The sequence below is a fragment of the Bombus pyrosoma genome, linkage group LG11, assembly GCF_014825855.1.
Source record: "Bombus pyrosoma isolate SC7728 linkage group LG11, ASM1482585v1, whole genome shotgun sequence".
Classification (NCBI taxonomy): Eukaryota; Metazoa; Arthropoda; class Insecta; order Hymenoptera; family Apidae; genus Bombus; species Bombus pyrosoma.
This window is the reverse complement of record NC_057780.1, coordinates 6,089,059-6,111,141: the sequence shown is the minus strand read 5'-3', so window position 1 is coordinate 6,111,141 and position 22,083 is coordinate 6,089,059. Positions and strand designations below refer to the sequence as shown.

The 22,083-nt window shown below is 41.0% G+C and overlaps 1 protein-coding gene and 1 long non-coding RNA gene across 7 annotated transcripts in view; one reads left to right on the top strand and one right to left on the bottom strand.

Annotated features, from left to right (window-relative positions):
* Positions 1-260: 260 nt before the first annotated feature.
* Positions 261-22,083, top strand: part of LOC122572621 (voltage-dependent T-type calcium channel subunit alpha-1G) — a 107,555-nt gene continuing 85,732 nt past the window's right edge. For 3 of the 6 annotated variants that reach the window (XM_043737788.1, XM_043737792.1, XM_043737787.1), the window contains exon 1: positions 267-2,487. In XM_043737788.1, the coding sequence (XP_043593723.1) occupies positions 2,081-2,487 (407 nt within the window). In that variant the 5' untranslated portion in view covers positions 267-2,080. Of the gene's footprint in view, positions 2,488-22,083 lie in introns of all 6 variants that reach the window. The other 3 variants (XM_043737786.1, XM_043737789.1, XM_043737785.1) reach the window with 3 other exon arrangements.
* LOC122572648 lies at positions 6,893-11,599 on the bottom strand. The gene is made up of 3 exons (XR_006318524.1): positions 9,345-11,599; positions 8,047-9,289; positions 6,893-7,950 (listed from the first exon to the last, which is right to left on the bottom strand). It is a non-coding gene; the product is annotated as an uncharacterized LOC122572648 (long non-coding RNA).

Genomic DNA, 22,083 nt, shown 5'->3' with positions numbered 1-22,083 from the left:
GGCGAACTTTTGTTGGGAACGATACATAATACGGTGCCTACTGCAAAATCTCGCGTTGAATTCCAACCGAAAATAGACACGGTATATAAACCACTAGAGGAAGAGAGAGATTGGTAGACATACTAAGAGAAGAAAGCGGGAAGAAAGCTGAAATAAGAAGGATCAGATATTTACTACTAACAATCCTATATATATATATATATATATATTACATACATAATTCTTCCTACAAATAAATAATTGTATAAAAAGAGAGAAAATGCACACATACATACATACACATATACAAATATACTGATCACATTTAAATATAGCGGTAAGGTTGTAATCTGTACAGTCGCTGCACGTGCACGTCTAAGCCGTTAAGATCGTTTCGGTTCATCTTCTTTAAAGTTAGGCCTTGAAAGATCGTATACCGACAATGGCTCGTCAACGTCCAAGTATTTTTGCTTGTCTACGTAAAAAAATACGATTCATAATAAACAACGCTCTCTGTTGTCGATTGTCATCTCCGACGGCTGCAACGAATTTCTATTAATTGGTATCGAGTCTGTCACATGTAGCAGCAACGAGATAAAACGCATTGTCCGAAAAGGAGAGGAAGAAAAAAAAAAGGAGCGCGCGTGGTACTTTATTGGCAGTGAAAACCAAAGCGACAAGATCTCGAGAGGAGTAGCTATAAGATCAGCTTCTCTTCTTCTGTGCTCGCCTGCGCCTCCTTGGCTGCTTCTGATTATCTCTTCCTTTCTTCTTCGCGGTTCGAGTACATTATCTACGACCACGGAGAGGTCACCGCGAACGAACCAACGAACCAACGAGGGAGAAAAGAAAAGAAGAGAGAGAGAGAGAGAGAGAGAAAGAGGGAGAGCCGGAGAGCAGAGGGAGGAGAGTAGGAGGATCTGCTGATCTTCTCGAGGGAGGATGCAGAAGGTCGTGAAGCGGATGAGCGAGGGACGCCTAGACGGAAGGGTCGCGCATGCGTTTCGTTCCGTCGACAAGGATGTTCGACGTTTTTTTCAGTCACCGGTCGACGCTGCGCCGGGCACCGTCGACGCGCACGTTCGCCAACAGTTTGATATGGGTCGCGGTTCTCATAGGGATATAATTTCTTCAGGTAGGCCGATTTGTGGTCGTTAGTCGCGCGCGATCGAGTTATCGAGTCAGAAATAGGCTAGATGCTACGTTCCCAAAGAAGGGTTGGGAAGCTGGATCGTTTTTAACGGGGCTGCCACGCGACGTACCACGCGCCACTCACGCGCTTTGCCTTTCCATCTTGCTGCCAAAAAGTGTCTCCCTCGGGACTTCGTTTCACACACACACGCACACACACACAAACACACACATACACGCACGCGCGCGCGCGCGCACACACACACACGTTTTAAACGGCAGGTGGTTCTATCGCTCGGTTCCTCGGTCGTCCTTCGACGTCGTTCCTCTCTCGATCATCGTCATCGCGAAAACAAAAGCTTCGATCGTTATCGTTCGAAGAAGAATCGTTGTGCCGACACTGACCGCGAGTGATCACCTTGCTTGGTAGCAGATGAGCTGCGACCTCCGTACGACAGGGCAACCGTAGGTGAGAGAGAATTGCAGGTGAGAGAAACCGGGCAAGCGCATCGCGAGGCGCACGGTTACGCACCTGGATTTCACCGTTGTCGCTACTTCAACGTAAAATGCGGCCAGTGGATGTGAGGCAGCTTCTTCGATCTCGAGACATTCGTGACGAAAAGCACGGTGCATGTTACTACCGGTAAAGCATACGAGAAGCGCGTTCTTCGTATCGCTCGTTGTATCGGTATACCGCAGGTAGCCGAAAGAACCGACCGAACTACATATCGGGTCCTCGATGTCGTTCTTACCTGTCCACCTGGCCCCGTCGTTTAGAGCAGCGACGTCTACGTTGTCGCCAGCGCAACTCAGGCAATATCTTCCCCGTGATAAATCTGCCAGCAAATCTATTTGGAATTATCCCGCGCAGACGATCTTCGTGTCAGGCTGCCGCTGAAAACGATTCGTCACGAACGATTCGTCATCCTCGTGTCGACTGCTGGACGAGATCTAGAAGCCGGGAAGCAGCATGTCGTTGCATTATCCCCAAGGATATCGGTATCGTCCGGCGAGTAAAGCTGCCGGGGCAGGGAATGGCGAGCAAGGTTCTGACAGTGACGTTGCCCAACTCAGTGATCTTGAGGACGACGAGGACGAAGATGGGGGTGGCCAGTCGACCAATAGACGTATCGCGCACCGACAACACGAGCAGGAAGAGGAGGAAGAGGAGGAGGAGGACGAGGACGACGAGGACGACGAGGACGACGAGGACGACGACGATCAAGATGACGAAGAGGAAGACGAGAACGAAGAAGACGACGGGGTAGACGTGGATGGCGACGAGCTACCTTACCCTGGTTTCGTGCCGGTTGCGATGCGATACCTCGACCAGAATACACGACCGCGCAACTGGTGTCTGGCGCTCATCACTAATCCATATCCTTTTGGATCGTAACGACCGCTGTCTGTCGTTTACCGAACGGTGATATCGTTATTTTTATTCCGCTTTTGCCTGTGAGAAAACAGCTTTGTCCAAGATTATTCCAGCCCGCGAGACGAAATAAGTAAGTTTCATTGCACGCTATCCGTGCTACCGTGTAACATCCGAGAACGTAGCTGGAGCTTCGTTTGGGATTTATTTTCTCCTGTAAGCGAAGCCACGCGACCAACCGAAGAATTCTTTCCCACCGAATATCACGAACACGTCTCCATCTTTTTTCCATCACGCCCGTAAAACATCTTTATTACGGACTTGCAGCATTTCCAGGGTTCCTGCGTGTCGTTTAGATTTATCGGTTACAACGTTAGCTGGTTAGCGATCGAATCGGGCTTCTCTTTTCATCTCCAATTCTTACATACACGTTTTGCTGTATCGTTCTTTCAGCGTTCTGTTGGGCCTCGGCATATAATTTCAGTGGATATTTATCACCGGGTTCCTTTGCACGATTCTATCAATGTGAAATGAAATGTAACCAAGCGTGGAAAATTATTTCAATTTTATTCGTTTAGGTCGTTCGACGGTGATAAAAGAACGAGAACCTTAGGGATTTTAATTAATATTAATCTTACGATCTATTCCTTCAACGTAAAACGTAGTATTGAATTTATTTAATCGTTTCATGTTCTACGAAATTCTACCATAAGAATATTCGTATATTTTTCGCCGATTAAAAAAATAGTATACGTTTTATTCTTAGATTTCTCAAATCTAACGAATTTTCTTCGATTTTCTCATGGTTCGTATCTCGTTCGGATACATCGGCTTCGTGCTCGATCGTAATTGATACTCGCTAAAAAGCGAGTGGCGAACTCGTACACGAGGCGAAACGAGCCACTATATTATTATAGCAATTTTACTATCGCTATAGTACGATTTATTCTATACACGTAATAGCACGCTAGTCCTGTTAAGCTTCGAGATAAAAGAAAATCGAAAAGCTACACAAAGCATCAACTCTGAACGTATATTCATCGTGAAGGTTTCGTTCATTCGTCGATACTGATGTTTCTAGATGTGCCGTGGTTTCTCAATGAAATATCGTCTGTGTTTTGTCAGCTTCCTGTACGATTTTCCCAAATACATCGGCTTTTTCGCAGTTATATCGACGGTTGATCCAAACGCGCGAATCAAACGAGGGATCGCGCTTCTTTTTAACGCATCCGGATGACGTCCGACCAAGAATAGAAATTATCCGATACGACAGTGTTGGCTAGGCGAAATTCGACAGCATCTCAAATTTTAAATGTACGTTACAAATTCAAGTCTGCTGCGTTTCGTCTTATAATTAGTCATTGCATCGTACTAAACGATTTCAATACGATTATATCAACATGTATATATATATATATTATTCAATATGTACATATATATATACATAGGCAACACGCGATATCATATTTTTGCATCTAACTAATCCCAATTAATAGGGAAAGAAGAGCAACGTGGCGGAGAAAGCAAATGCTGGCCGCGAGAAGATCGTAGAAAATCGATTTATTCCAAATGGAATATAGGCAGCCATTTAATAATTTTACCATTTCGTTAATTCAACAACTATAACCAAATATTCCTACATAAATTCCTACGTAGCGAACGCATAAAGTTCTCTCCTAATTTCTAAGCGAACTAGTCGTCGGTATTCTCCTCTACATTAGCACGCGTCGTTCTGGCAAGGGGAAAAAAAGAAGACACAGAGATCGAAGCGAGAATATGAGGAAAGTTAAAGTTGTACATAAACTGCGAGTCTCGGTTCGGCGTACCATAGCGGTAGGAGATAGAGTGCGCGAGGTCAGACCGAAGGCGTTTTAAATAGGTCATTGATTGACCTATCCCCAGGCGAATCACAGTGTGCTTGCATGGATACCGACTACCACACGACCAACACGTCTGTCTCTACGTATTTCTGCCTCCTTCTTCCCTCTGCAACGTTATACACGTCTTGTATACGTGTCTGTTTGTGCGCGAAATTGCGGGGTGTGCAGGACGCACGTGGTCGGCGGGCAAAGTTTAGTCAGCTAGCATCCGAGCAACAAGCGTCGCTAGAAAGATTCCCATTGTGCACGCGGACAATGGACGACTGGAACTACTGCGAATGCGGGCCAAGCATTTCGCAATTCTCCACCGCTTTTATCCCTCTCTCGTTTGCCCGTAGAAATTGAACAAACGTTCCCTTGTACCTTTTTACCTATACTCTATCCTACCCTATGTACTATATAGCGTATCCCTTCAACGAACGCTTATCTACCAGCCCCTGGCGTCGATTTCTTCTCTCGCTCGAATCTAACGTCGTCGATGGTCACTTTCCTCCTTTCGAACCTTTCACCGCGAGCGCTCTGTTTTCTTCCATCTCTTCGCAACTGCATTTCGCGCCTTTTTCTTTGCTCGCAGTTTCTTCTCCACCTGATCTTTTTTGAGACAAAATTTCCTTTCTTCCTCTTTGTCGCCGTTCAATCTTCCAACGATTCCTCTGTTTCTCAGCTAAAATTTCGTTTCTTTTTCTTCCCTATCAGGTTTTTCTTCTATTTGGGCGAAGGTTATACGTCTTTGCGTATGATATCGTTATGTATAATCGGCACGGTAGGTTCCAAGATAACTTTTACAAAGACCGCAACGTTCACGGAATCTTGCTGGCGTCACTGAGATTCGTTCGAATACATCGGGATAAGGAGAATAGCAATTCGCGCGAGCAGAGCTAGTGCGATCGTACGAGCGAATGTTAGAAATTACGCAGATTATCCGATCGTCTCGTCTGTCAAAAAATCACCAAATCGTGTAAAAGGAGAGTCTATAATTTACGATTTATAACTTGTCGACGTACCGATATTATTAGTCGATAAATCGTGGCGCGCAACGACTTTCACGTTTACTTCGACCGCGGCCTAAACAATTTGTTTCCTGATATTTTGCTCTTCGTTTCGTCGTGAATTTTGTCGTCGGTTGGCGAATAAAAATCGTTCGTTCGTATACGTAGGTTGACAAAGATACACAAGAAAGTATAAACGAGTCTCATCGTTTGCTAGGAAATTCAAACGTAATAAAATCGTACACACCGTCCCGGCAAAGATTGGCAAACACGTGACAGAGCCTCGCGTCTCTGCTCGTCTCACAGAGACGTGGTTTACGTTAGAATTTCAACTTCACGCGATATCATCTTGGTATAATTCCAACCTGCGAGGAGTACGAATTGGATGCAGCGACACGTCTGCTTAATCATCGCGTTATACTACTATTGTCCGATAAATGATTCAGGCGGTGTAGTCGCATCTACTTGCACGCTCGTTGACGTTTCTAAGCTTCCTGCTGCCACGGTTTTCCTCATGCTCCCGTTTGCAACCGGATGCAATGGTTCGATGTCTATCGCTCGATCGACCTCGATCTAATTGATCGTTTTCTAAGAAATGGAAATACCAGTAAGATGACATGACGCGAAGAAAATAAAAAGGAAGAAGAAAAATCAGCCGCTGAAAGCGCGTCGTGAAAAGCTTATCGCTTTAACAATCTCTGAATTTTATGCCAAAGTCATTTTTGTATTCGCTTCGTGAAATAAAATTGTCATTGATCGTTTTATAAATCGTATTATCGGATCGGTCATGGTTGTAACGAATATTCGACAGACCAACGTTCGGATGAACGGCTCCTGGCAATTAGAAGCTGTGCCGATTAACTCGATAAATTGGAACGCGTAGAAAGGCGACAATTACGAACGCTATTTTCGAAAATCTACTTTAGAATTTCGCATTGTTCTCGCCGTCTTGAGATAAATTCATTTCCGAAACTGAGATTTCTATTTCGGATGTTACATATTTTGTTACATACTTTGGACAATGCGGAATCGATAACTTTGACATTACTTTCGATTTAGCCTACCGTTATAAAATAGGATCGCGCGAATTTTATGTTTCGCAAGCCCCAAGCCATTTGATATATTTCCTGAGCCACGATAGATCGGAATATATCTACTACGTCATAACGTTTAATTTTTACGAAATATTACATAGAATATACGTATTTCTTTCCGACGATGTTACCTGAATCATCCGCGTTTGAAGTTGAAAACCTTTTGGTCCGTTACATTCGTCTCGCTTTAATCGTTTTACAAAAATTTATTAACACGAATCGATCAACTTGACGGTAGCCTGAAATAATTAAAAACGCTGTCTCACGAAAGACTAGAAACGTAACATATCGCACGTTGTTCATTCGGTTCATCTTCGACTAACCAGTTAGCGATTGCGACCTCTTTGACAGGCGTGTGCCTAAAATGTGTGGGAAAAAGTAAGCGATGGCGAGTATACTCGACAGTCAAACGCACGCATGCGTGGCTGTTATAAAACATAGAATTAATTTGTAATGAAACGATCGTTTTATTTCCCAATGTTATTAATGCAATTACTAAATTGCAATTTAAACAGCAAGTTTAAGAGTATAGTCGTCACGAAGAAATGGCAATGGTTTCTCTTACGACGAGTATACGTGAAAACAGCGAACTCGATCAACGCAGCACGATCGCAAAGAGACAGAAACAGAACGCAGATGTCCGGCAGTCATCGATTAGATAATTTCGCGGACACCGGCGACGGAGCCGGATGCGACACCCAACGAAACGATTCACGTCGGGTGCGCAACAACGCTCCGTTCTTTCGTTTCCTCCTCGTCGATATCGTCCGATCCTGGAGCCCGATGACCTCTTTTCTTCCTCTTCTTTTCGATGCGGCGCACGTCGTCAACGACGCGAGGCCGAACTCCATTACAAACGGGTGAAAAATAATCGAATGACCGAAGCGTCAACGAGGCAATCTTCGACAGCGTCGAATGCCGCCGGAAGTGGCAGTCGATCGAAACAATTTGCCCGTCCGCTTCGGCCGGCTGATTGTCTATTAAGCGTTCGGTAAATGAGATTCCAGGCATCGATGAGAAACAGCTGACAGAGGTTACCGATGGATCGTTAGATAGGCGGAAGCAATAGGAATCATCGCGGTGTTTCGAGCGCTGCGGATGTCTCGTTGCGACTCTCCAACGAGTCGCGACGCCGACTTGTCCTTGTTCTTCGCCTTGGACTCCCCTGGTTCCCTGGCTTCTCTGGCACCGCTCTTCTTCGCACGCATTTCAATCTTTCGTCGCTCGTCCTTACGACGAAATCTCTGTCCCAGTGGAATCACTGAAACGATCGTAGACGCAAATACGATTCGGATGAAACTGTTTCGTTTATTTTTGATGTTGATGTCGTCTCAGTCAATCGTGTAGCACAGTTGGTAGATATCGATGAAAACCATAGTTAATATCGATCGGTATAAATACATGATATTTATATTCCCAAGAGAAAGAGTAATTGGGGGCAGATAGAAATCGCTGGTGTTTGTATCAAGCGGCGTTAAACGTGTTTGTTCGACGTTGGTATTTTCCTAGGGATAGGAATACGTATTTTTAGTCACGTTTAACAAATTTATATATGTTTCACGAGATAATATATATAGGTGTATTAAGCATTCGTTACGTACGTGAAAGGATCCAGGCGTATTTCTCGTTCCAGTTTCAACTTAGCGATAGTGTAATATTTTATCTCGGTTACGGCAAGAGCTAGAGGATCAACGGTAGAGAAACATCGTGCAGATGTTCAAATACTTGAGAACGATAGCGATACGTAAATTTCGTTCGTGTAAAATGCCCCCGTAAAATTGTTGCAGCCGGACGTTAATTTTATTCCACGCCAGCGAGATTCCTCCGAGTTGTTGCCGATGCGCCTACTCCCCGGAAAATCTCCTAACTCTGTGCTATCGCGCGCTGGAATTTGTCTTCGGGTCAGAATTCCGCTCGATACGACTTTAGGAATAAGTTCGAGGATTTCGCTATTTGCATGAAAACTATGGCAAAGTCCGAAGGGAATACAATTCGTGGGACGAAAGAAATCGCTTCTACCGCGACATTTATGCTCGGTATTTATTCGTCGATCTCGCGTGGCCATGCCGCGATCGCGTGCAACGCAATGAATCACCGATAAGCGTAGGAAATCCTGGAGATTGCGAGAAGAACAGGCGCAACGAAAGGAAAAGAAAGAGCGAAGAAAGAGCGACTGAATGTAAGGGTGGATTTTCACCGAGATTTAGGTCTCCAGGCTCAGCGAGCTTCGTTCGATCGATCGGTCGTATCGCGAGAACAGTGAATTCGAAAGGAGCGTGGTTCTCCGATCGGCGTCCCTGACACTTCTTCGGCTTCGTATCTCCGTGTTCTAGCGCCGACTGACTAATCCTTTTCTTGGTCGTTTACAGCGGCTCAGGAAAGTATTTCAACGCTTGCCAGAGGCAAATTTTACGCGTTGTACGAAACCTTTATGAAATTTGATTAGCAGCCTAACGAGACGCCATTATCGTGATAATATTGGTCAATTTATAACTCGTATTATATAACGCGTATTACAATTGAAACGTATCGTATATCACGTGTAACGATGTTACGTACATTATGTGTATCGTATATAACATTTCGAAATTTCATTGGTAAATTTCATTGGCAAATTTCATTGCAACGAGACTATTTCGCATTGTCTGCAGAATGTCTCAATTTGGAAATGATATATATTGTGTTTATTATATAAAAAGAATTATATATTTACGTATTAGAATGTACCATATATTACGCTTATGTTGCGTGTATTATGCGGATCATTTGGGAATTTCGTTATCACTGCAACGAAACACGAGCGTCACGATTACGTCGAAGCCAGTCTGAAAATGTACCTGGAAACTGCAAGATACTTTTATTGCAAATATATATAGTCTGGTTAGATATCGTGGCTTACCAATGTAACGAATAAAATTGACCGTCTCAAATACGATATTTCGGTGATCTCTGCGAAGCAACTTTTATATTCACTTTCAGATTCCTTTGAAACTTCACCAATACGGTCATAATTTTGTTAGAGTGTCAGGGAAATTTCAGAATCTTTCATAACGCGTCTATAATTCATAGAGAGTTTCTACAAGAGTTGAGACACTTTCGCGAGCCACTGTATCTCTCGAGTTCTCCTTTCGTGTCGTTTACTCTTTCGGATCTATCGTTCACGCCTGTTCTCGATCATCGTCGCGCTTGTTGAATCTTCAACCGGTCCCGTTGTTTCATCAATCGTAATAACTTCGCTTATATTGATCTCGGCACACAGGTCATTCAATTAAAATAACACGCATGCGTTCACAGATATCGCGAAAATCGTCCGTTTGATTTTCAATGAAACGCGTGTCGCGTCGAGCGTACCCGTAACACACATAGCGTTACGAACAATATCACCAGATTCGCAAGATACACTGCGTGTACGTTGATCCCGAAATACAGTCGTTCGATGTTGCTATGACACGAATAACAAGAAATTGTCATTTCGAGAAAATACAAAATCTATTGCAGGATCTTAGGTTATTAAATAGGTTTTGGAGTTTGATATTTATTGATTCACACAGATTCAATTTTTACGTTCTGTATTTCACCACCATGTACAGCCATATAAACACACAGGATACACCGAGATAATTAACACGTGGCCGACGCCAAAGACAAAGGAGCGTCGTTAGAAGTCGTACCAACTTAGCATGTAGGAACTAGTGATCATACCAACCTAATATTTCCTCAACATCTTATACTACAATTAGTTTATTAATAATAATGGATTGTACAGATGTTGATTAAACAGGAAACGATGGTTGTTTAACGCGAACTAAATACAACAACGTGCTATAATTAGGACGACTAGATAATTAATTCGCAACTCTCGTCACCACGCATCCAACGCTCTCTCTCACGCGGATCACACTCTCTCGACAACGCAATTCGCACTCTCTAACTTTTCAACTAACACTCTCCGGCTTCGCCACTGACACTGGCTCTTAATTCGTCTATGTCCCTTAGCATCCCTTTGTCTTTTGTCTTAGCTTCACCACGCACGTGTTTCGCAACCGCTCGTGGCCAGGGTCACGAAGGACCGACGACACATTGATGGGCCTGTAGGCACCTCGGCTTTCTCGCGACACTGTTTATGGTTCACCCGATATCTCTTAGGCCTTTTGTCCACGATACAACGCTATTATTAGGAATATGAAATTTGGTCACATTCGTGAACGAAGGTGGATGGAGAATATGAAACGTCGAGACTCGTTTCTCTTAGTTGCTTGAAGGAAACCACGTGTATTTCAACTTTTACTTAAAACTTAACCTAACAATCTCTAAAACTTAACATCTTCCATATGCGCCGATACAAATTTCGTGTATAGAAGATCGATATCCCTGATGCCTGTTACGTAAGAAAGAAACTATTTCTTAATGGAACTAGCTTTTCTTTATGCGCTGCTCTTGTCGTTGATCCGGGATTGATAACAGGGGAGGTAAGACAGGCAGCCTTGGAACATCAATTTCTTGCCGTGCACGGGAGACGTTGTATCCGGGTTATATCCTGCAGGTCGATCAAAGCCACCACTCGATTCGTTTATTCCGTGCACAAGTCTTATCGGCTCGCGTATCCACGGGATCACGTTAGATAAAGACACTGGCCTGAATGTTTGCGGGCGCGAAAGATAAAAGCTATCGGTGTTCTTGCCGCGGTAGAAAGTGTTACAAATCCAGCGCGTTCCCCTCTCTGTGTTAACGGCTCACGAACCTATAAAACATCGGTATTATCGGCAAAAGGGTAGAAAGAACATCCTCCGAGATACCGTTGCTCTTGTCAATTTCTCATCGACGAGCCAGTAGCACGCGCCTTGTGTTTCCTAACTATAAAAACTGGCTGAAACTTTCAATGCTTACGCGTTTACGCTTTCCAACGTTTTTAGACGAAAACTACGCGAAAAGGAAGAACACGAGAAGTCACATTCACCTTTGGTCTTAGAATTCAGAATAGTTTTTAGATCTTAAACTTTTACGATCGCATGGACGGTACACCCGTGTTTTTTCGAGTCTCGAAGCGACCTGGAATATTCACAAAACGATGGAACAAAGTACAAAGCATTGATAACGCTACTCGCTAGAATTACAAACGCGATATCTAATCATCGTGAAAGTTTAAAATCTAATATACCTAGGAATATGCGTTCCAAGCTTCAGGCTAGTTCTATATTCATGAAACACAGTGGTATTTTCTAGTAGGTGAATTTCTGACACGGACAAATCGTCCGTTCGGTTAAGACAGCTGTTGTTGCTGATAGTCTGATTCCAAGTAGGAAGAAAATTATATTTGATTCGATAAAGATTCGTAACACGTTGGAAGCGCGTACGTGAGCGCAATAGAACATTTGCGCGTGTCCGTCGTTATCGTTTCGTTTGGTTAGTTGGCGATTGAATGGAAGAGGCGAAAATTAGTTCGACGCATGGACACGTATATTCGCGATTATTCCAGATCACAAATTATATTTAATAATGAAACTTTCTTTTCTTTTTTTTTTTATACATCGTTCATTACGTTCTCGAACTTTCGATAAAAACAATATTAATAAATAATAAAAATTCCGACTATCCGGCCAATGAGAATATTCAAGAGATTTTTTCGCGTAGAAAATGTCCACTTTAAAAGCACGATAATGGAAATTGTTCATTTGGTCGTCGTCTTTCTTTTCTTCGTTCGGAAATACACGGGTGGCCGATAGTTTGAAACTCTCGGAACGAACTTTACTCGCCGGTATTTCCAAAATGTTCATTTCCAAAATGTAAATGCAAAGCCACGATTTTTACGATTTTAACAGTCCTTTGCCAATTAATGCCCAAAGTATCGACTTTTCGTATCTTCGGTTCGTAATGGGAGCGCGTTTATCGATCGCCAACAGAACGATAGCACGAGGAAACGCATATGTGTCTTATTTTGCGCATTGAAATCACAATGAAATGCTTTTGGTATTTGGCGGCGAACAACGAGACGGAATGCAACAATATGTTTTATCCGCAGTACGATTTATCCGCATCTGTATCGTTAGGATCGCAGCGACTATGATGATAGTAACATGGTGATCGCGTGCGTGATCAATCGTTGCACGCACTGCCACAAATAAAAAACTGTAATTATCTGAGGAGCTGTTTATTGATATGGATGGTGCCATTTGTTGAATGGCGCGATCGCTTGAAATTCGCTTATCTATTTTTTTCTTCTTTCGTCGTATTTCGCTTTGACGAATCAGCTGGCCTTTTGTTCTTATTTTGATTTTAACAATACGTCCATCCGAATGCGTTATTGGCGTCTATATTGGCCTATAGAGATTTCAATTCGCTTGTTAAAAATTCAATTTAGTCGACTTCCTTTCTGCTCGTAATTCTTCTGATGAAAGGAAGATATATTCTGGGAACTATAGGTTTTAAATGTTTGAATATTTCTGCGAGTTAGGATCGCGAACGTTTACGATTTCATTTCCAGTTATTTCTGGTTATTAATCGTTATGGTGTATCGTTTTCGATCTACAAGCAGCTAGATTCCTCGCTTTAACGAATATCACGTAACGAACGTTGCAAACAACGAAACTGTATAGCGTTAGCCTTCGATAAGTAGGTCAAGTAACAAGTGCAGTTACGTTTAATTTGTACAATAAAAATAATTAGCCAGGGCATCGCTAGCATCGCGAGAAACCGAATCTCTTCGTTGATCAACCTTAAAATGAAAATCACGCAGAGTGTATTTTTGCAGCTGATATTTGCAGAGTGATTTATGGAATATTGTGAATGATGATACGGATAAGTTTACTCGACGGTTCTTCACGCGTTTAATAATCGTAGAAATGATCGATATTTTAAGAACCAGAATGAATACTTTAATCAGGAGATTTGACGAAGGAACGCGAAGTCGACTGTATTAAGAGTCGATGCGATGGAGATTCTAACGAGACGTAGTTCGAAAATTCGCGATTGTAACGGCATTGTTTCTTAAAGCTTAACGCGAACCGTTTTCTAAAAATAATTCCCAAGGTCGAGGAATTAATTAAATCCAATCCGCCAACGAAGACAATAAACGAAAATTTCGCGATCGTGAAAATGATCGTCTACCACGGAAACGTGTCATAAGTTACAATATATTTAGTTTAGGATATTTTCAGCGTGGAATTTTGTTTTAAACGGTGCAAGCGTCCAGAGATATTAATCCATTTCGAAAATATTCCAGTTACTAAATATAGCACGTCCATTTAGGATCTGTTAAAAATAGATAAAAAAGAGCGTGGAAAGCCTAAAATAACAGAGGCGACGTGCTTCCGATATTTTAGAATTCGAAGCAATCATTTTGAAAGGATGATGACAATTTACGTTCTCACATTCGGTCTAGAAAATAAAAATAAAAAGAAAAAAAAGAAAAAAAAATAGGAAAGAAGAAGAGAAAAATAAAAATACACGAGAAGGAAAGAACTACAGAGAGCAAACAGTAGATAACGCAGGCTAACTATAGGATTTACCGTTTTGTCCTCGTGATTGACACCTCAATTAAAACTTTCCTGGAATCAAGTGCCTTTCACCCTCGCAACGCCGATAATCACGCTACCGGCCACCACCAAGTGCTCAACATTTCAAAATCCCGCACTTCTCGCGTTCAAATTTCAATTCACAAACTCGTTGCACGTGTACGTTTTATATTAAATATGCGATGTGCGCATCTTCAAATTGCCTCGAAATTTAATCAATATAATCGTCATGGGATTCATCGTAGCGATAATGGAATATCAATATGTTTCGCGCGGCAGATGGACACATGTAATAATATTGATAATAATAATAATAATAATAGTATTAATAATAATAATAATAATAATAATAATAATAATAATAATAATAATAATAATAATAATAATAATGCTTCATCATATATCAGACTTTGCATCTATTACGAGAAAGTTCTTTGACATGGCGAACTGGTCAACGTATGAATGATATGTAACGATAACAGGAAAGTAATATATTAATTAATATATCATTTTAATTAATACATAGAATATTAGTACGTCGTTACATACAATACATTTTATATAATACGTACGGTACATACGTTCTCAGATTGATTTGCTTGATCGATACAATTATGGCAGCGTGTCTCGTTACGATGCTAATGAAATTTCCAAAATGTTTCATTCAATGCATATAATATGTATAATATGTTGGCTTGAAATTTTACCAATGCTATCATGGCAGTCGTGTCCCATTACGAAATTTCAAAATCGTTCACTCGATGCACACACTCTATACGAAATATATATTACATTTGAACGCGTCAATTACAGAACGCATTATACAATACACGTTGTAATATGTACGATAACCACGTTGATTTGTAATTTCATCGATATCGTCGCGACATGCTGCCGTGTCTCTCTACGTTGCCAACGAAATTTTGCAAAATGTTTCTTACAACGCACGTAATAACGTCGCTTCTTCGATCGCTATAGAATCATCCTGAGCAGTGACGTAAGAGACAAGGGGAAATGGTGTTTTAGCCGCGTTTAGCCATCAACATCATGAAATAAATAAAATAAAATAATTAGTGCGCGTTTCACGGGCCACCGTATATAACGATATTACAAGCGTATTAATAATAATTTTCTTCCGCTGAAACATTATTGGTGGACGAGTGGAATCGCGCTCGATAATCGTGCATCTCGTGACCTAGAAGACCGACGAGACTCTCGGCTGTTCTCTCGCACGTTCGCGGAAGCTGCGTGACTAAATTTACTTTTCCTCCGCCTCTGCTGAAACGCGGAATAATTCATCGTGTACACACGCTCAATCATAAATAGCGTATGGAATCCTGGCTTCGTTATTTTTTCGCCCGTAGGCAATGCACGGACGGTTTGAGTCGTGGTGTACGTGGCTTGAAACGCTTCCGTCCGAATTTCACCGTGAGCAGACCTTCGCATTCAGAATCGTGGCGCGTACCTTTGTGCCAGTTTATTCTTCGTCCGCCACCGGGTCTCTTGTGTCCTGGCACAAAGAGACACACAGAGATGCTTCGAAGCAAACTGTTGCTCGTGTTTTTACCCGAGCGGGCAGACGCGACGCGAACCAACATCGCCACCGTTGCGAAAAACCTCCAGGTTCCGCTTCCACCTTTTCTTTTTTTCTTTCCCCTTTTTTGCATCGGCGGCGCGAGCCGCGCCGCGGCAAGATTCGACGGTTACACCGGAGGAGAGAGCCTGGCGGAGGCCAGCCGTTTATTGATCGGACACACTCCGTATGTTTGTGGAAAGTAGATAACGCGGCGGCTTTCTCGCGATTTGCCCGAGGAAACGTCTCGTCCGGTTCTGCCATCGCCAGACCTTCGCGACAATTTCCATCCTACACGCGCATCGTCCAGTCTTTCGCACTTCCAGATGGTTTAAGTCGTTCGTTTCCGTCTAGGAGATATTTAGGGTACGAGCTTCTTGCCGTTCCGTTTGTCGGAGATGTCTCGCGCGTCTTCTTGTCAGCTTCCAAACGTATGAATTTTCTAAATAGATTCGAGTTAGCTTAATATTAGATAAATCGATAACTCGATTCAGGGCATCTTTGATCCGAGTGTCAGTCTACGATCGAGAAGATGCGTTTTAATTTAACACGGTTGAAGAAGGGGGAAGAATCTGCTGAAAAACTGATAAATAGGCAACGTTTTACAAAGAACCGAAGGTATTTCCGGTGTGCGATATTTGAATATCTTCGATGATTGGTAGATATTTCGAGAATTACGAATAACGAAATGAATAAAAATTCTTCGAGTATGCCAATGTACACGCGAAAGAGGGCGATAGTTATGAATAACACGGAGGAAAGTGATACAAAAATTGTTTATTCGTATTGATAGACATTCCATCCATTGTGTATTATATTTACGAAGAGTATGAACAACGCATGGTAGTAGTAGCAGTAGTATGGGCAAAAGTTGATCAAAGATATATCACAGTTCGTTGTAGTATCCGAATAAGGCAAGTGCAAGGGAAGATTAAAGTGTTTGGAAGGCAGAACAAGTGTGACTTTTCCCTAAATAAATATTCTAACTTTTTCACTCGGATTTAAGGTGACTACCAATACGCAACTTCTCTCGCGGCGCGAAACTAACTTTTAACTTTGAGAGACTGTTATTTCGTTACTTTCCTTACTTTCTTTTGTTTCTGCCCAACTTAAATTGATCTTCTCCTGAATTCTATAAACTTGACGATCATCCTTGTACGATAGCATTTCTATCGTGATGCTATTCTTCGTTTTCTCGAGACAAAAAAAAAAAAAAGAAAAAAGAAAAAAAAAGAAAAAGCAGACACTTTCGAAAAAGCACGTGTGTGGCATTTCGTAATTAGACTGTACAGATGAAATACGAGGATCGATGTTGTGAAAGATTTGAGGACCGTTTACAGGGCTATTAATGATTTCATAAATGAATAATATACAAGAAGGAGCTGTGAGCTTTTGTAAAGAAACAGATGTTTGAAAGCTGCATACATCAAAGGTTCGTAATTCTGACCGTACTTAGCTATACGATGTCCAGTTGTAAAGGCAGTGCAGCTACTTCAGAAAGCGTTGCGCCCTCTTCAAAAGGCACGGACGTCGCGTTCTGAAAGTAAAGTCTATTTAGTCGTTAAAAAATTAATTAACAGAGCTGAAGAAATATATTAAAACAGTGCACGTTAGTCGGTGTACCTAATATATTTTTAAAACGTCTTCTAAAGTACGTACGTCTTTAGCTAACTTCGTTCCACCGATTAATCGTTGATAGTAAGTTTGTTAAGAAAGCTTGAATCGCTCTCTTATAAATATTCTCCAGAAATTGTTCAATTCTAACAATCTTCACCTTTCGTCGTTTCAATCTGTTTTTTAACTTGTGCTTCATCAATTTTCAACGTCGTGACAATTTTGCGTGTCTTTTTACACACTACCGATCACATTGATCACTTCGGTAACTACGTGTCGCTTACGATATTTTGAAAAATTCGTCTCTCGATAGGAATTATCCTAAATGCAAACAACTTGTCTTTTTGTAAGCTACGACCGAGCCCAGTTTCTTCCTATTAGTGACTTGTGTCGCGTCTCTCGAATCTAAAACGACACAGCCCCGAATTCGAGGGTGGTAGGGTGGAGTTTCCCCGTCGAAGACCATCGAAGATTGGTAGCGGCCGGGTCATAAATTTAGACAAGGATCTGAAGCACGTGCTGGTGTAAGGGTTCGTACGTAAAACTAATCGCACGATTCAATTATCCAACTCTTGGTGCGGACGCGTGCATTTTATTGCGCCGTGACGAAGAAGCTTCGTGTACACGAGCGCCAACGTCTCTCCGCTTTGTGCGAGCAGGTTCGCCATCTGTTTCCTCCGACGATTAATTTGTTACATTTAAAAGTTCGCGTCCTGATCAACTTTAAAGCGGTGTAAATCGGAGCTATCGCTTTCAAATTCGATAAAAGATAAGGACGAAAGTAAGCAGAGTCTCGCGTGACGACGGCAATCGATTTTCTAAACGGAACCGCGCGCATCTGCGTGCAGAATTCTCGCAATTTGTCAGAAATTTGTCTTTTACGATCATCGTGAAATATATACTTGCGCTAAATATCTTGTAGCTTCTGCGTATATTGCCGGATTTCCTTCAAATTTTACCACTATGACGTTGATATCCTCCGAGTCTTATTATAGTGGCAGCGAAATTTCAAAATCTTTTATATAACACGTACAATGTATACGTTACATAATATTTCGTAAAATCTACTCTCCTAAGCTACCATTATACATCCATATACAGCGTCAACAGCGGGCGTACATCATCGAAAGAGCGAAATTTATTCGAAAAACCTGTACCTACACTCGTCGTCAAAGAGATACCCCATGTGAGCTATCTTTAATTTTTAAGAAACATTTTTTAAGAAATTGTGTATTACTTTACCTTACTTCTTCTTATTACTTTCGGTATTTTAGCTACTGATAACCGTCGCTGTTTTAGTTCAACAATTTGCTTTTTTTCAGACACGTTTCATTTCTTTTTCGCGTCCCACATACTTACAAATTTACATAACATTGTACTGTAATCTTTACTCGTTGATAGATCATGAACTACTGAGCAATCTCTAAACATGTTATCATTTCGTTCTTAAAGTAAAACAACTTTTTCTTGTTACACACTAAACCTCGTAATATTTTTAATTATTTTCAACGAACCGCGCATCCTCAGCTCATAGTGTTTTCATGTTATACGTTACAGACTTTACAAACTTTACACGCGTCATTGAGAAATTAAAGATAGCTCGGCATCTCTTTGACGAGGAGTGTACATACGTATAAATCCAAAATTGATGGAAGAAAGATACAAAGTACAGGCAGACACAGGCCAATGGTAAATAGCAAAATCGATATTACACGAATCTCGTTTCGTAAGGTGTATCGTTCGATCGACTCTCCATGTAATGCAAGACAGAAGCGCGAAGAGCACGCGAGAACTTGAATCGAGGCACACGTTAATTGTCATTAGCATCGAAGGGTGGGTTGGTTGATCGAATTCTATATATAAATTGTACGTGGGTTGCACGTAGAAGCTTCCAGTTTGGCGTGTTCGTGGCGATGGTAACGGTCGGTTGCCGATCTTTCAATGAAGCTTTACATAACACTATCATTGCCTACGAGACGTATTCCTCTCTCTGACGTACAGTTCTACCGGAGACTCGTACTCGATCAATTTTTCGATGATAAATATGCAGACATAAATCGCGTTGACCTACGAATTATTTAGCTTCGCTGTGAATTCCCGCGGCATTTATTTTCCAAGCAGCAGAACGAATAGCTCGCTGCCTGTATAACGCGTCGGATCTAATTCGTTTGATGTATGTCCGTGAAAATGAGAGCCGGGAAGCTTCTGCCCGTTCCTACAATAGCGCGGCCTATTGGAAATTTATGTTTGGAATTCTATCACCTTCCCATCAACGTCAGATCCAGTTCTAACGTTAGCCCGCCTGAAGTATGAAGGGATCCACCTTCTTCGACTGGCTTTTCCATAATACCCCATGCTCAATTTACGCCAATTTATCACATTCACTGATAGAACACGCGACTTGAGAGTTTCTTTTCTTTTTCTTTTTCTTCTTTTCTTTTTTTTTTTTCGTTGGGAACGTCTGTACTTTCAATAAATTTTCCTCGGAAAAAGAAAAAATTACGGATCGCATTCTTCTCTTCGTTACGGACGTCTTTGACTCGATAGTTTCTGCTTTCGACGCATCGTCAATTTTCTTTCTTTTTTCGCCGCGTTTTTTTTCTTTCTTATTTTCTTAATATTAAGTCATCTCGTCGGAACATACGAAACGAATGACGCAACGGTTGCGTCAACAACATTACTCACGGGCCCCTCGTGCACAATGATTTACTAACTAATAATAGTAACGAACTGGTAAATGTCAAGTTATAGAGTTATAAACTTGTGCCGTATGATTTTACCATTTTCTTCTTACTACTTCGTCGAATACAATCGGCTTTGTTTGCGATGCCTAAAAATTCACTCGCCGAGTTTCACTTGTTTCGCGATCAATTTTTACAGCGGTTAATTATTTTACAGTCGTCGGTGATAAACGAGCGGCTACCGAGATAAAGTTAAATTCAATTTCGATTAAAGGAAGTTCACGTAAATTATTTCGGTGGATTTATTTTATACGGCTTAAATCGCCGGGACAATTTTGCAAAGCGTTTCATGCGAATCTACAGACGGCAATTAAACGGCATTAAGAACAGAGATTTCGCTAATCTACGAATTAATCGTACGCGATCAATTTAACACCTACTTTAACCTACGATCGCGCGATCTTCACTCGAGTCGATGCTTCATGCTAATAGATCGCATAATAGTCTGCTTTTACCTTTTTTCTTAAACGTAACACGCATACGATTATATGAAAATAGCAATTAATTAGACAATCAAATTTTTAACGAAACAGTAGAATATTTCTGTACTTTGTATCTTATTTTAATAAAAAGAAAAGAAGAAGATAGAGAAGATACATTAAAAATAATTATCGCCATGTGTAAAGAATGTGCTTGTCCATGTATCGAATTTTCTCACACAGATAAATAAAATAAAGAAGGAAAAGGAGGAAAAGATTTGCTTGCCTTGCGAGAAACCATTAATTTCAGATTTATGCGACAATTTCTGAATAATTTATCCGAATAAAAGCATCATCTATGATTCACACGGCTGTATCTATAAACGTCGATAACGTTATAGTAAATATGCGGCTGTTTTTAAAGCGTAAATGAATAACAGCGGCGAGGAAAGATCGGTTTCTTGCACAAGAGTAATAATTAAAATATTACTTTAAAGCATGTTGAATAAATAAAAATCCTTCGTAACGCTAGGATCTTAAGTGGCCAATAATTCAAAGATAATCTCTTAAGCTTAATATTTCATTAACATAAGAAACCTTGGCTCTTTCAGCGTGTCGTAAAATTTCTATTAAAAATACATCGTCCCGTTTACACTTGGAGCGTTTAAAACAAATTTAAGCAAATTCGGCTTTGTTAATCTTGCCACGTGAAGGAATATTTTATTGAAAAACGAGCCGGTTAACGTGCAAAAGTATACTGTTCACATACCACGTAATTCCGCCGTATTTTAACATACCAATCAACAAAAGTGGAAAAATATTCCTCCATTGTGCGACACGCTTAATTCCGGATGCTGCTTAATTTGCAAACACCTTGCGCAGATGAGGATTTTCCGCCGCGTTTCATTTGTTAACCCTTGGAATTTGGCAACTTCAAAATTGCAAGCTAATATACTTGTGCAGGAAGATTTAGAATTACCTGCAACGAGATAATTCGCTTGCGTTTCTACGAATACGAATATAAAAACAGCAGGCGAATTACAAAAGCGAAGAGCACGTGAAAAGATTGCGCTACTTCGTACAGAGCGTAATGGGAATTGGAGCAATTTGCCTGCGGTATTAAAGATAACGTATCTTCATTTAGGACAATGCTGATTACTAGTAATAAGAATAAGATTCAAAAGGATAGTATTATACGTAGCACCGATTAACAGTATATCCAAGTTGCTGCTTATGTATCTACTCGTATGTATTATATAAGGTTGTTGGAAAAGTTTCCTTCGTTTTGTAAGGAAATAATAGACGCACAATGTTTTTTCTTTTATATTAGTTTATTGAATTATGCACGAACGTAATAATAGAAGTAGAACGAAATGGATCATACCAAATTCGATAAGATAATATAAAAGAGAAATTGTTGTTCATCTATTATCATCTTATGAAACGAAAGAAACTTTTCGGACGACCTAATATTATCACATTATTACGTGTAACTCGATTATTAGCTAAAGTTGTAACGAAAGCCTGACACAAGAGTAACGTTAAAAGTAGAATAATATTGTGTAAGGATCGTTATCATCAGAATATACGTGATAACGGAATGTTTTTTTATTTGGAAGTAGTTTACAATCAATTCATTACTCATTGAGAATTATAAGCAAATTATTACTGGCGTGGTAATTGAATCTAATGTTTAAATTTACAGGGTAATGTCTTTTTAGCCTGCGGATCTGATCCGTCGTGTCAAATAATTGAGTAACTAGTGGGTTTTGGTGGTTGT